This window comes from Carassius carassius, chromosome 15 (assembly GCF_963082965.1).
Source record: "Carassius carassius chromosome 15, fCarCar2.1, whole genome shotgun sequence".
Classification (NCBI taxonomy): domain Eukaryota; kingdom Metazoa; phylum Chordata; class Actinopteri; order Cypriniformes; family Cyprinidae; genus Carassius; species Carassius carassius.
In genome coordinates, this window is record NC_081769.1 from 15,839,596 (window position 1) to 15,854,930 (window position 15,335).

At 35.2% G+C, this 15,335-nt stretch overlaps 1 protein-coding gene across 1 annotated transcript; it reads right to left on the reverse strand.

Moving 5' to 3' along the window:
- Window positions 1–4,265: 4,265 nt before the first annotated feature.
- LOC132157724 (uncharacterized) lies at window positions 4,266–12,686 on the reverse strand. Its single transcript, XM_059567024.1, has 2 exons — window positions 12,595–12,686; window positions 4,266–6,643 (listed from the first exon to the last, which is right to left on the reverse strand). Exon 2 carries the CDS (start codon window positions 6,628–6,630, stop codon window positions 4,552–4,554), a length of 2,079 nt encoding a protein of 692 aa, XP_059423007.1. The 5' UTR covers window positions 6,631–6,643; window positions 12,595–12,686; the 3' UTR covers window positions 4,266–4,551.
- Between the last annotated feature and the right edge of the window lie 2,649 nt (window positions 12,687–15,335).

Below are 15,335 nucleotides of genomic sequence, written 5' to 3' on the forward strand. Positions count from 1 at the left end.
CAGATTCTGAAACTCAATTGAGGACGGCTTCCTCTTCATCTTCTTTTTTTAGACGATATGATACCTCTAAGGAGACTAATATCCAGAGGCAATGTGAGAGGACGAAAAGGAGAAAATGTAGGAGAAGCAAGAAAAAGAGACTTTTCTCCCCGGCAATGTTATACTCCGAGCAGGAAATATCCAATGTGATCAACTTCTAACTATCTCTCCTGCAGGTTTAACCGCCTTGAGTAAAGGACTGTCTTTTGTCCCTACAACCAATTATGATGAATTCAACACCTATGTGGTCCTTCACATTTATTTTTAGAACTTTACGTGTTAGAGAATTCTTTGGTACTAGGTCTTCTGTGGAACCCTTGAATACCCTCTTTCGTGTTGAAGATACTCCTTCTGATCATCCTCCCCCTTCTGAAACAAAAAGAATTTCTAGAAACTTTCGAGGTAAATCATCATTTGTTCCTTTTAAGAACAGAAATGCCTCCTTAGAAACGCTCTGTCGTCTTGTAGAGGAGGATGTACGGGAGGTATTTTCTAACAAGCGTGAGTACAATGTTTTTAATAATTTAACTAGATGAATAAAGTGCTCTATTGGATTTAAGAAAAGATAAGACTATTATAGTCAAACCAGCAGATAAGGGTGGTTCCATTGTAATTATGAATTTTACTAACTTTGAAGTGGAAAGACAATTAAGTGATGATGTCTTTTATAAGAAATTGAGTACTGACCCCACCATTGTTTTAAAGAATGAAATTCAGGAATACCTTCAATATTTGGTGGATGCTGGTGAGATTATAAAACAGGAGTTTAGTTTTATGAAGGTTGATTATCCAGGTACACCAGTCATTTATGTACTTCCTAAAATACATAAAGACCTTATTAATCCTCCAGGAAGACCGATTAAATCTGGAATCGGGTCTCTTACTGAGAAAATATCAACATTTGTGGATTTTTTTCTTAAAGCCAGTTGTATCTACATTGCCTTCTTTTGTAAAAGACTCTATCGATATGATAAAAATCTTAAAAACCATTGATTTATCTGATGAAATATTGTTTGTAACATTCGATGTTGAGTCTTTATACATCAACATTCCACATGAAGGAGGGATAGAGGTAATAGAAGTTTTTCTTAGAGACCCACATAAAAAAAAACCCTAGTGTTGATTATATTAAAACATTAGCTAAAATGGTGTTGACAAAAACATTTTTAGATACAAAGATGATTTCTTTCTTCAGATTAAGGGTACTGCCATGGGCAGCACCATGGTCCCAAATTATGTTAACTTGTATGTGGGCCTCTTTGAACAGAAATTCATATTTAATGGTCTAAAAGTGTTCCTGTAGCTCAGTTGGTAGAGCAAAGGTTGGGGGTTCGATTCCCCGGGAACACATGATAGGTTAAAACTGATAGCCTGAATGCACTGTAAGTCGCTTTGGATAAAAGCGTCTGCTAAATGCATAAATGTAATTTAATTTTAAAAAATCCCTTTTTTTACAAATATTGTAATTTGGCACATGGTATACTGATGATACTTTTATGTTATGGTCAGGTACTGAAAATAAATTGCTACAATTCCACAGTTTTCTTAACAATTATGATGAACACTTGCAATTTACAATGAATTATGATGATTCATGTGTAAGTTTTTTGGACATTCGTATTATTAGGGATGGCAATAAAGTAATAGAAAAGCCACTGACCGTAACACACTTTTGCATGGACAGGGCTACCATCCTACAACTTTGAAACGTAGCTTGCCCATTAGTCAATTTAACCGGATACATCGAATTTGTAGTACTGAACAGTCATATATACACAAAGTACTGATCTGGTTAACAGATTTAGGGAGCGAGGTTACAATGAAGATTGGATAGAGTCTGCAGTTAGGAGATTGGAAATGAAAGTCAAGAGACCTCTTAAATTAAAAACGGTTAAAATCAGAAAATAAATCCATTGTATGTACTGTTCAATATTCTCCTATTTGTTCAGATATAAAAAAGATAATAAATAAACACTGGTAAATCTTAAAATCTGATCCTCCCCTTAGCGATATCTTTGAAAAAACACCAAGGTTCAAAGTATAAACGCTCTCCTACGTGATCATGTTGTAAGAGCTGATGTTAGTTTACCTGAACAACCCACTCATTTTTTTATCTGTCCCTTCAGGCAATTATAGTTGTGGTCGTTGTGCCCAGTGAAACTTCACTAGGGCCTATAAAAACAAATGTCTTCTCTCATCCTCATATTAAAAAGAGAAACTTAATTTTGTTGAGACGGTCTCGTTTTGTACTTAAATGTATTTTAGATAGTTAAGCATTGATCAATTCTAGGACTTGAAATGTAATTAAAAAAAGATGGGGGGGGGGTGTTTTGGTGACATGATGTTTTGAGGTGTTGTTTTAATGTGATATACTTTAGCTGCTCACTTGATTGACTTTGATTGTTAACAGGTGTCATTAATTGAAACTGTTTGGATCTGTGTGTACTTGATGAACAATTACCTATGCCTGTGCGTGTGTTTGCCTGACGAAGGTCTTCGACCGAAACGTTGCTGATTTTAACTTCTTGAAATAAAGGGAGCATAACAGTGTACAGATCATTTTTCTTGAAGTCTGTTTAACCATTTCCTTACCACAGAGTCAGTCTCAACATCAGCATCAGATCCCACAGCTCCACCCACTCATACACCCTCTCCCAAATACTAACCCACTGCATCTGTTTACACTCATTAAAGGTGTTTAACACAATATTCAAATATCTCAGACTGTCAAAAGTCAAAGTGCAAAATTGCAACAAGATTAGCATTGCAATAACAGACTGCTATTTTTATTTAAGGAACTTAAATTAAGCACACAAAAGCATTTTCTCAAAAATACTGTTTGACAGATGGCTGCATTATGGCAAGAAAGTAAACTGAATTCTGAACAACTGCTCACATGTGGCTTTGACATTTTTTCTGGTTAAAATTGCAATTTGTGATTTAAAATGCTATTTTTAAAACAATTTATCAAAAGATTTAGATAAATAAAAGAATTATAAGATATTAACAAAATACAACAAGTATTGTTTTGTTGTTGTTGTTTTGATAAAAATCTTTGACAGCAATTCTTAATTTTTATCAGGAAGTATGTAAATTAAAAAATCAGAGTGCATAATATAAAATAGGCTATGAGTCTTGTATGCATCCGCTGTGGAGGGAAAACAACTCTTTTCATTTCTATACAGGACATTTCCTTAGAGAAGTATTATTTTTTCTATTTATACCCAAAATAGGACTGAATGCATATCACTGTTTCATTCATGCTGAATCTCCACATATGCAGCACAAAAGTAAAAGAAATGACGCTCCATCCCTATTATAGACAGAGGCATCGCTAAACACTTGATTAACTGATTAAACATAAAGAATAAACACACAACTGCTACAATAAATGGTTTATCTGTTTTCTTCAATCCATCTTGGGTATTTTCATTATAATAAATTAAAGTTGTAGTCCATTGCTAATCAACTTTATCACAATATTTTTTGCCTCACTGTGTCATAAGAAGCCACATCAGATCAGAAAATGAAGTTATTTCAAACTTTTGACTGATGTTATGGAGTAAAATTATGTTTTTAAATGTTCTCTTTTGTTGGACTTCAGGTTTATAAACACTTCTCATTAAGTTTGGGAACCCGCATGTTGCTCGGCGCTTGCGGAGATGAGCATCATTTAAAGTTGACAGTTGGGCAGTATGGATGAATCTGATCCATGCTTGTATGAGCCTCATTAAATGCCCACCAACCAGAGTTACACACTTTACATACTTATGTTTTCTGTCATGTAAGTTGAATGTTTTTTAAACATTCTAAGTTGGCATAGAAAAGTAAAAGCAGTAGGAGATACAGTAACAAAGCAACAGCAAATAGTAGAGTAGTAGCAGTATTGTTTTTATTGTCTTTTCATGGACAAATTGCATTAACATTATCTTCATTCAAGGACAAATCATGCACAGCCAACTGGGGAAAAAATTAGACATATTTTTCTTCTTACAAGTTTAAAAGCAAATAAAAAACAGATTTATTAAAAGCGATTATTTCCTGTCACTTTCACTTCCCATAAAGATCATGCATATTCATGCAGAGTGTGTTATTTAAGAATCATTTTCTGGCTGAACATATAATATTATTATGATTGTATTATATGATATTAAAATGTAAACACAGAAACAAAGTACAGTTTAGCTTTATATCTCTGTACACACATAAACTTGAGAGGGTGTTAATGCAGATACTCCTACAAACACTTATCCAAATAAGCAAATGTTTCTTCTTCAGATTATGTTTGTTTCATGTTTGTTTGTTTTTATGTTTATGTTTGCTTAGTTTGTTGATTTAAATGATAATACATTCTATACAGTTATAAAGACTACTTTTGGATATTAACAATATTATAATCTAAACTGAGTTGTCATGTGACTATAACATGCTACTGGACAGCAAAACTTTAATCTTAACTATGGAAGTATTATTTTGTACTTAGCAGGCTTGTAAAATAATTGGTTGATTCTCTCAGTAGTATGATTCTTCTTCCTCATTGAATCCAGCTTGGATAGCTTCATCAATTCTATTGATTTTTTCAGGAGGAGCAGCAGGTAGAATGGCAAGCAACTCTCGATCGATCTTTTCTAGTCTTGCGATGCTCTTCTTGTCATACTCGTCTTTATTCTTCATGACAAGCATTAAGATGCCTTTCTGTGCCTCATCACAGCCGTTCCGTAGCTGTTGTTGCTCATGCACAAATGCTGGATTACTTGTATCCATGGCCATTAGTTTGCCCAGTGAACTGACGCGGTCCATTAGGTACTTGCTGGAAACATCTGTGTATGTTGCAGATATCATATGGACCAGACTAGCAATGTTACTGGCTTGGAAGGCTTGAGTGTACAGCAGATCTTTTGAGAAGAGCTTTGCATTGTAGGTGAGGGCTTGTGTTTTCTCTGATGTTGAGACAAAGTTTGTGAGAGTTTTGCTCAGGCTGGTTTTCACAATGTTGGAAACCATCTGAAAGAAGTGAACCATCTTCTCCCATTGTTCCTTCACTCTCCCCATGGCATCCATTCCTTTGACCAGCATTTGTATGGTAGTATTGAAGTCGATCTCTTTCAGTTCACAATTTCTCATAGTGACCAGGATTTCATTTAGTTCTTTCTGATTCTTCTCAAAGTTCTCCACATACTTTTCATAACTCTCTCTTGTCTTGTTCAGCTGAGCTCGGTTCTGCTCTATGGAGAATCTTGCATTCTCTGTGGCCCTCTGAGAAGGACTCATGTTCTCAGACTTGTTTCCTTCTCTATGCATCATTGGAGGTGTTGGAGCAATGGCTGGAGAATTTGTGATGTCTTTGCTTTTGCAATCAAAAATTTGAGTTGACTCAATCAGATCCAAGACATCTTGTATTATTTTAGCGCTTTTGTCTTTGTCACATTTGCCATCTGGTGCATATTTTTCCAGCTGGCTGCATATTTCCATGCCCTTTTTGCACAACTTCTGAGCTTGTTTCTTTGCTGGGCAGTTGGGTATTTTCTTCAAATTATCAGTGATTCTTTTGAACTGTCTGTTAATAAAATCACTTTCTGTACATTTGTTCTTCTGATCGTATAATTTTTTCCAGTCAATGTCATCATCATCACTTTCCACATTCATCAGCTGCTGGATATTCTGGACACATTTTAAAATTTCAGCAGACTTACTATATGCATTTATTTCAGCAACCACATCTCTTTCACTTTCCGGATCTCTAATGTGGCTCCAAGTATCAGCTATCTTTGTTGTTGCAGAACATGCGTTTCTCACTGGGTGAATAATAGCAGATGTCAGTCCATTAATCAGGCCTGTAATGCTCTGTGTTATCCCACCAACCAAATCCATGCCAATCATGTTCCATCCACCAGGGAGAGAATCCAGAGCTTTCTTGTAGCTCTCATGAGCCTCGTCCAGTTGCTTTTCCATGGCACTTACTGCCTTCTCAGTCCTTTTCTTGGTCTCTTGAGCGGACTGCTCCCTCAGTTTGCTTTCTTCCAGCTTCTTCTTGATTTTTTCCATCTCTTCCCCATAGAAGTGCTTTGCATTCACACAAGCTTCCAGCAGCTCTTGAATGATTTTGATGACATCAGTGAAACGCTTTTCAGTTGCATCAGACAACTTCAGACATTCATCTGCAATGATTCTGATATTGTCCAGCTGATCAGGAAGATGAGTTTTGACAACTTCATCATTGCCTTGGAACAGAATCTTCACAGCAGTTTTCATGTAATCTGGAACTTGGGCAGTATGGAGGCGAATTTGATCCATGCTCGTATGAGCTTCATTAAATGCCCACCAGCCAGAGTTACACACTTGCATGAGGCAAGCACGAAAGGAATCAGGGTATTTGATGAATTTATAGCCATCTTTTGGAGGATTTTTATTGATAGAGAAATCTATTGAGGACGAGATGAATACCAACTCTCCCAGGATTGCTATGGATAGAGGGGCTGGAGTCAGATACTCTTCCCAGTTGGCATAAGGCTGCATCATAATTTTGGTTTGATTCCTCATGTCCTCAGCAGTGGTAAGGCTCTGAGTAGATTTTGAGATTGCAGACGCCATGATTTTCCTGTTCCTGCTCAAAATCAAGACAAAATTAAGAAAAAATTATAAAAAAGTTATATAAAAAATATAACTTTTTCTATTTTGTAAAACTTGAATAATAAAATCTTCAGAAATGTCCACTTTGATCAGTTTGCTCAAGAATGTTGCCAAATAATGTATACTGTAGGCCTACTTTGTCTATGTCACAAATATAAGAATATGTTTTCAGTGGTCTTTGAAAACTTGCTTTGCTTGAGAAAACACAAATATATTTAGTAACAATATTTTTCTGTGATTATAAGTGATCGAGGTCTGACACTAACAGCACATTTTTCGTCCTGGGTGAGCAATTCATGGACAGTGGTCACAGTGGCGTAGCTAGGGGAGGGGCCATGGGGGCACTGGCCCCTCCTGAAAACTGATTGGCCCCCCAGTGTGCCCCCACCCTTCTACTTGTCTGTCACTCACAAATTCAAATCATAATCTTTCAGCTTAGTAAATAACTTATGATTGCGTCGCGATGCTTCTCAACGAGGACCAAGAATAGCGAGCTGCTGTTTTCCAACGAAAAAAAGCACACTAAGTTGATCTATTTTATATAGCTTATGTTTTTCGATTAGCGAGTTGTTACAGTGCAAGAAGTGTTTGGTACTAACGTATTAACGTCTTTCGGTGTTAGACAGACCAGGTTCGATGACGATGTTATCTCAGCAGACCAAGATGCTAATCATTATATTTACTATGCTCCTCTGATGCTGAATGTAAAAGGGGTTTACTGTGTTACGATTTACTTATTTTTCGGCCGAACGCGCCGATATAGGCAACAACGCAATTTAAAGCAATGGTTTAAAAAAAGTATAATTGCAATTCTTATAAAGTCATTATTGAATCATGCAGTCGATTAGCGACTTTTTTCACTTAAGTGAGGTGACGAAACAAATCGTATGATGTTTATCTAACGCTCCACACTTGAGACTTTTTTTTACAGTCTATGGGTGAGACACATGCAAAAACATCGTTTTTTTTACTGGTCAATTTTGAGATTTGGGGCTGTTTGTCTTCAACAACATGTCTTCTTTTAGACTTGTGGTGAAAAAAAGTCCAAAATACACATATAGGTCTTTATTTTACTACACCTTTAGTCTATTTGCGTCTGTAGATTTCTCATAAATTCAGTTGGCGTTCTAAATCACCATGGTGCTCCGCGATTGCTGTCTGCACCCTGGAAAGCTCTCTCTCTAGCTCTCTCTCTCGTACAATGTTCTCGGATCCAAATATGGTCATTTCCTTTTCATCAGCAACCAATTGTGAAAGTACAATGGGGCATTTAACACTAAAAGTGATACACTTATATCCAGTTATACACTTATATTCTGTATTCTGAAGATATCTAGGGATTAGGGATAGATAGGGATTTGTTAATAAATCATTACTGGCCTGATTAATGAGACATTTTAATAAAAATAAAAAAATATGCAGAAAATATATCAATATATAAATATGCTGAAATCCCTCTGAACATCTTTTTTCATCTTGTGTGTAATCAAAATGAAAAAAATAATTTAGCACCTGGCTTTATCATATGTTCATCATATGTCCGCAAATATCATACATAAATATTTAATGCATGATTAAATAGCAAAATAAATAACTAATACTAAAATAACACTGGACTAATTAAGCTATTCTAAACTGTTTCTATAAGATCCACATATTTTACATGTTAAACTAAAGCTACCTTTTTGAACAGTTAGCTATCTAACAAAGTATGGATATATGATATTTTTAAATCAATATGCTCAAGATTAAATAGCCTTGACATAAGTAGATTTTGTTTATTCATCAATGCAAATTTACTGCAACTGCTGCTATTCAAATTGAATGGGATGTGGATAATAAACAAAAACAATTTATTATATTAAATTTATATTAGTTATATTAATTCATTAATTGTGTATTTATTTCTATGAATTATTAATGTTGTTCTGCATTTATATAAATAAGGCTATTATATATATTATATAAGGCTATTGTAAATAAATTCTATTATTATTATTATTTGTGAGTTGTACACTGTTCATACATTGGATTCTTTTATTTATTACAGTTTTTCTTTCACTTTTGTAAAGTGAAAAGTTAATACAAATTTTATTTGATTGTTTTGATTTAGAGCAGTGAATAACTGCTATTAAAATATAATAGGGTATCACTGTTTATTACTGATTTTAAAGGTTACTGAACTCCTGAAATGATTTGGATATACAGTTCAAACAACACAAGATTGGCTCCTCTGTATTAATCGTGGCCCCTCTTGTGCCCCCCAGTTGAAAAAATCCTAGAATCGCCCCTGAGTGGTCAACAAACCAAAGAGAATGTGTAACAATAATGACGATTCACAGAGTGCAGGTTCCATAGTGTCATTGTCTCAAACAGTTTAAGATTTTTTTTTTTTACCTCTTAGCTTGAAGAATTATTCTTCACATTTATTGCATTGACACAATTCTGTTGTCTGCATCAATGTGAAAGCTTTTTGTCAGTGGATGTATATCAGTAATGGTGGTGAATTTGGAAAATTTTATTTTATGTGTGTAAGAGAAACAATAGATACTGTACATTGCCTTGAGGAAAACATAATACTAGCCTACTTAATGTAACAGATTTTGATGTTTATGATTCAAAAGCATAAATGAGTAGAAAGAGTTTTAAAGATGGATACAAATCAATGTGCTCTATGGAGAAGTCTTTATATTCATTGTTTATAAATTAAAAAATGCTTTTATTTAGTTTATTTGAGAGTGAGTCGAGCTGAATGATGATGAATGATGAGTGAGGTGATACAGACAAGATGATGGCGGAGGATATAGTTTTCCAAATGAAATGCAAAAGCACCTGTTTGGAAGTATTTTGGATTTTGATAAGCCTGTTGACTTTTTCCATTTATCTAAGGTGATTTTGGAAGTTTTTTAAACATTCATTTGTTATTTAATTGTTTCCACATTGTTTGCCGATTTGTACTTTATTTAAACTTTGTGTAATTTTTTTTTATTTGACATCAAGGTGTTTGCTGTGCCTCCAAGCTGTCTTATTCATATTGCTAATATAACAATGTTTTCGGGATTTATCAAAGGGCAGGCTTCAAGTATAATTCGTTTGAAGTAATGGTGCTTCATATAACATTATCCAGAGAAACAAATGTTAATGATAAATCCCCTGTGATATTTTTACTGGCTACTGTATAGAGGTCACCAAGGCACCATCCAGACTTTATTAAAGAGTTTGCTGATTTTACATCTGAAGTGCTGGGTGCAGATAAAGTTTTAATAGTTGGTGATTTTAATATCCATGTCAATAATGAAAAAGATGCATGGGGTCAGCATTTATAGACACTCTGAACTCTATTGGGGTTAGACAACAGTCTAACTCGGGACCTACTCATTGTTGAAATCATACTCTAAATTTAATACTATCACATGGAATTAATGTTGATGGTGTTGAAATTATTCAGCCAAGTGATGATATCTCAGATCATTATTTAGTTTTGTGCAAACTTCATATAGCTAAAACTGTAAATTCTACTTCTTGTTACAAGTATTGTAGAACCATCAATTCTACTACAAAAGACTGCTTTGTAAGTAATCTTCCTGATGTATCCGAATTTCTTAGCATATCCAAAACCTCAGAACAACAACCAACAGAACTACAGACTCTCTCTTTTCTAGCATTTTAAATACAGTTGCTCCTTTACGCTTAAGGAAGGTTAAAGAAAACAGTCTGACACCATGGTATAATGAGCATACTCGCACCCTAAAGAGAGCAGCCCGAAGAATGGAGCACAGCTGGAGGAAAACAAGACTAGAGGTACTTCGTATTGCTTGGCGGGAAAGTAACCTATCCTACAGAAAAGTATTAAAAACTGCTAGAGATGATTACTTTTCATCTCTTTTAGAAGAAAACAAACATAACCCCAGGTATTTATTCAATACGGTGGCTAAATTAACGAAAAATAAAGCATCAACAAGTGTTGACATTTCCCAGCATCACAGCAGTAATGACTTGATTTACTTTACTTCTAAAATCGATACTATTAGAGATAAAATTGTAACCATTTAGCCGTCAGCTACAGTATCGCATCAGTGCACTATAGACCCCCTGAGGAACAGTTCCACTCATTCTCAACTATAGGAGAGGAAGAATTGTATAAACTTGTTAAATCATCTAAACCAACAACATGTATGTTAGACCCTATTCCATCTAAGCTTCTAAAAGAGGTGCTTCCAGAAGTCATAGATCCTCTTCTGACTATTATTAAATCCTCATTGTCATTAGGATATTTCCCAAAAAACTGGCTGTTATTAAGCCTAGGGCTGCTCAAGATCGGCCGATCGTTAATGCGCATCTCGTCAGTAAAGCCGGTTCTCTAATCAGCGGTAAATTCCATCAGGTGCGTGATTTCACATAGAGCAGCTGTAACTACACGGAGCCATTGTTAACTGAGAAGATGCGCAAATAAACGTTGAAAATGAAGTGGATTTGCGCATCTTCTCAGTTAACAATGGCTCCGTGTAGTAACAGCTGCGTGTAGTAATCTTGCTTATTATTTATAAAGCCCTGAATGGTTTAGCACCTCAGTATTTGAATGAGCTCTTGTTACATTATAATCCGCTGCGTTCTCAAAACTCAGGCAATTTGATAATACCTAGAATATCAAAATTGGTGCCTTAACTCTGGAATAACCTACCTAACAGTGTTCGGGAGGCAGACACACTCTTGCAATTAAATCTAGATTAAAGACCCATCTCTTTAACCTGGCTTACACATAACACACTAATATATTTCTAATATCCAAATCCGTTAAAGGATTTTTAGGCTGCATTAATTAGGTATATTTTTGTTTTCTTCACTTGCAAAAAGTGTTCCCGTTGCTTCATAACCCAGATTGCACTTCTGATGGCAGATGGAGTATTCTGACAATGACTTTCATACCTTTTATGGACCTTGACACTGTTATTTACATAGCAGTCTATGGGACAGTCTCAATCCTCCAGGTTTTCATCCAAAATATCTTAAATTGTGTTCCGAAGACGAACAAAGCTTTTACAGGTTTGGGATGACATGGGGGTAAGAGATTAATTATAAAATTTTCATTTTGGGGTGGAGTATCCCTTTAAAGGGTTAGTAAAAAAAATGGATACAGTACCTTATATAAAAACATGAAATGCATAATCTGAAAAACCAAGCCTTGTGAATCATAGGGAATATTATTCTGAATATTTTACAGTTGGTTTAACACCTTTAGATCAAATAGTGTTGTCGTTTAATGGATTTATATTATTGGATACATTAAAAGTTAAATTATTATAAAACACATAAAATGGTAATTCCAAAAATGGAGCTTTGTGCAATAACAGGGATGTTTTTCTGAACATTTAATTATTAGTTTTATATTGTCATGTAGTTAAATTGTTTCGTTATTTAAAATGTTAATGTTTTAAACCCCCCCCCCCCCCCCCCCCCTAGAAATTAAGCCTTGTGCAACGTAAAAGGCATATATTTATTACCATCTGAGTTGGTTTGGGCTCAAAACATAACAGCCACAAAGAGTTTAACTGGCAAAAAAATAAAATAAAATAAAATAAACGAATGTGCATTGTGCAATGAATGTCAAACGTCAACTTAACTTTAACGCCGTGAGAAACGGACCGGTGTGCCTTATTACCAGAACTGATTGCATTACATCAAATACACAAAATAATGTTCTTTTTAGCAACGTCATATGACCTGTTTAAGAATGAGGGTTTAAACTTTCCAAAAAGAGAAAATGTGCATTTAATGTGCATTTAAAAAATAGTTTTGAATCGAATTCTTATTATTCTTAAATCACTTCTGTTTAAAGCTGCACTTTACCTTAACTGCTTTCATTATAAATTGAGTTTAATTATAATTCATTATAAAACGGAAAAATAACCATAGCAGTTGCCTTACCTTGTACAAACGCCAGATGCTTTAGTTCAGGTCCGTTGTTGGTCTGATGGAATGGATGAAGCTGCAGATGCTTTTTTATAGGCGCACAAGGAGACTGCAGTCACGCCATCTGCGTTTCAGAGTAGAGCGGTCACGCCATCTGGAGAAATCCCCAAGTTTTCCACAATCTTTGCAGCCGCGCGGTTTTATTTTCGCTTTTTATAACGGGACTGGTGTTATATTTATGAATAGCAGTAATAGCAAAACACATGGTTTACAGTAAAACGCCAAGGTGATCCCTTTGCCCGTTAAAACTATAGGGGATTTCTACATGCTGGTTATCTATAAAAGCAGCTAAGACTCCATCGCACATACAGTATACACTCACTCCATCCTCTTCAAGGACGAAGCATAGTCTATGTTTGACAAGAAACCGCGAGATAAAACCTGTCACTTTTAGGTACGTTTGCTATAGTGAAAATGTCATTGTCATGTCATAACGTATCTTAAATGTTTGTTTTGTTTTTGGTTAATTAGCACCCTTATAATTTGACTAGTTTTATGTAAATAATTATTTGTTTACTAAAGTACTAGAGTTGTTATTATAAACCCGAAAAACTTTTAGACAAGAGGAGAATTTGCATTTTTAGGTAATCTCTTACTTATAAGGTATTAAAAAAGGTATAATTGAAAGCCAGAAGGAATATGCAATATACATGGTTGGATATTTTGGGTTGGCAGTATGCCAAGACACAGCATCATTATCTCTAAGTTTCAGAAAACAGGAATGCAAAAACATGGATTTCGGTTAAAGCACTAGTTAATATTATGAATGCCTTGCAGTGTTGTGCCTGAACGCGTTCATTGAACGATAGTTCATGAACTCGTTCATATTTTGGGCGAACGTGAACTGAACGTGCTGTATTACTGCCTGATGAACGTTACTGTCAACTCGTTCATTCTGGTGTCTGTGAACGGCACGCTCTCGCTCTCTCAGGTTAACTTCGTTCAATAGGGTGCCAGATTTCTACAGTATAGCGAGTGGATAGTGCCACGGATAAGTCTACCCTGAAGAAGGCGAAGGTACGGTGGCCCAGTAATGCACAACACAACGACATTAAAAAAGCAAACATAAGCTCACAACACAACGACATTAAGCCACAACACAAATACATTAAGCCACAACACAAAGACATTAACCCACAACACAACGAAATTCTCACAACACAACGAAATTAAGCCACAACAGAACGAAATTTTCACAACACAGCGAAATTAAGCCACAACACAACGAAATTCTCACAACACAAATACATTAAGCCACAACACAACGGAAATGCTCCCGACCACTAGGGGGCAGTTGGTCTGCAGAAACGGTCAATAGACTACATATTTCCTGTGAAATCTCAGGGCGAATAAGAGAGTGGATTACCAGCTGCAAACTTTTATCCATAAACGATGAATATTACATAATATTTATACATTTTGCTATAATACGACAAATTAAGTATACCACAGCAATATAATTATTTAATGAAGAGTTCCATAGACATCTGTGAGGGTGGTTTACACCGCTATTGCTGTGACCCGTTTTGTGAGGCTCCTCAAAGGTTTTTCACACTTCTCCACTGGATGTAGAAACTCGAAATAAGTGGATTCAAATTAGTAATGTAAGATTTAAGGATTTCAACATCACTTCTGATACTTCAGTCTGCAGGCGCCTCTTCAAGAATGACAACAGCATGCGAATCTACACTAGGTAAGATCTAAACCTTTATTACTATATTAACGAGCACAATGTAGGCCTATTGTGAATTTTTTAATTGTCATTATTTATTTTTTGTCGCTGTGGTTGCCTGTTTGTTTAAAAACCTCTTCCGTGGATCAAGGCAATACCTGTTAGTAGATGATTAACCCAAAAATAAAAAAATAAAGCTGTCATCATATACTCAACATTATGTCGCTGTAAACCCATATGGCTTGCTTTGTTCATTGGCATACAGAAATGTTGTAAATGTTACCGTCAGTCAGCTATCTAGATAGACCCCACAGAATAAATTCAGAACAGTTTAGAATGACACGAGGGAGAATAAGCTAAAACCCCAGCTAAAATCTTTTTACAGACCTACCTTTTTTCCACTTGTATGTCAATACATTATACATTAAGTATCCTTCAGGTTCAGTGTAGGCAAACAAACTTTTTACATTGTTTGGTGTGTATTTTCTGAAAACATGTCTCATCCAATCTAGATTTGAGAAGTAGATCCATTTAATGGTCATTTGGAGAGTTATTGAACCTGCATTCCACATGGTTCGTGAGACCAGAGCAAGGACAGCTAAAGCGAGGAGAGAAGTTGGAATAACAAGCAATGCAATGGTAAATATTGATATTGTATTGTTTGTGACAGAGAAAGAAAATGTTGATGCACACATTACATGCATGTATCATAATTATTTAACATTTATTTTGACAGTGTCAGTCTCTGCAGCCCTTCGATGAGTTCCCCCTCTTCATGGTCCACCTTTCAGTCGATCTTCCACAGAGAGATCTGGCCTTACACAAAAAACTTGGGATGGATTCATTTGGTTTTATTTGTACAGACTACAATATAAAATGTAAATTAAATATTATGTAAGTGCAAATATATGTAATTTTAATATGTTTTCTTGCTCACCAGTGTAGTGTAAACATGTAAATATCCACAATTAAATTTTTTAAACTTTGATACAGTTTTAATAGTTATGTAAAATACAAATACTAA

Bases quoted from the DNA above. Each gene is read 5' to 3' on its own strand.
- LOC132157724 (XM_059567024.1), bottom strand. From the start codon at position 6,630: ATGGCGTCTGCAATCTCAAAATCTACTCAGAGCCTTACCACTGCTGAG.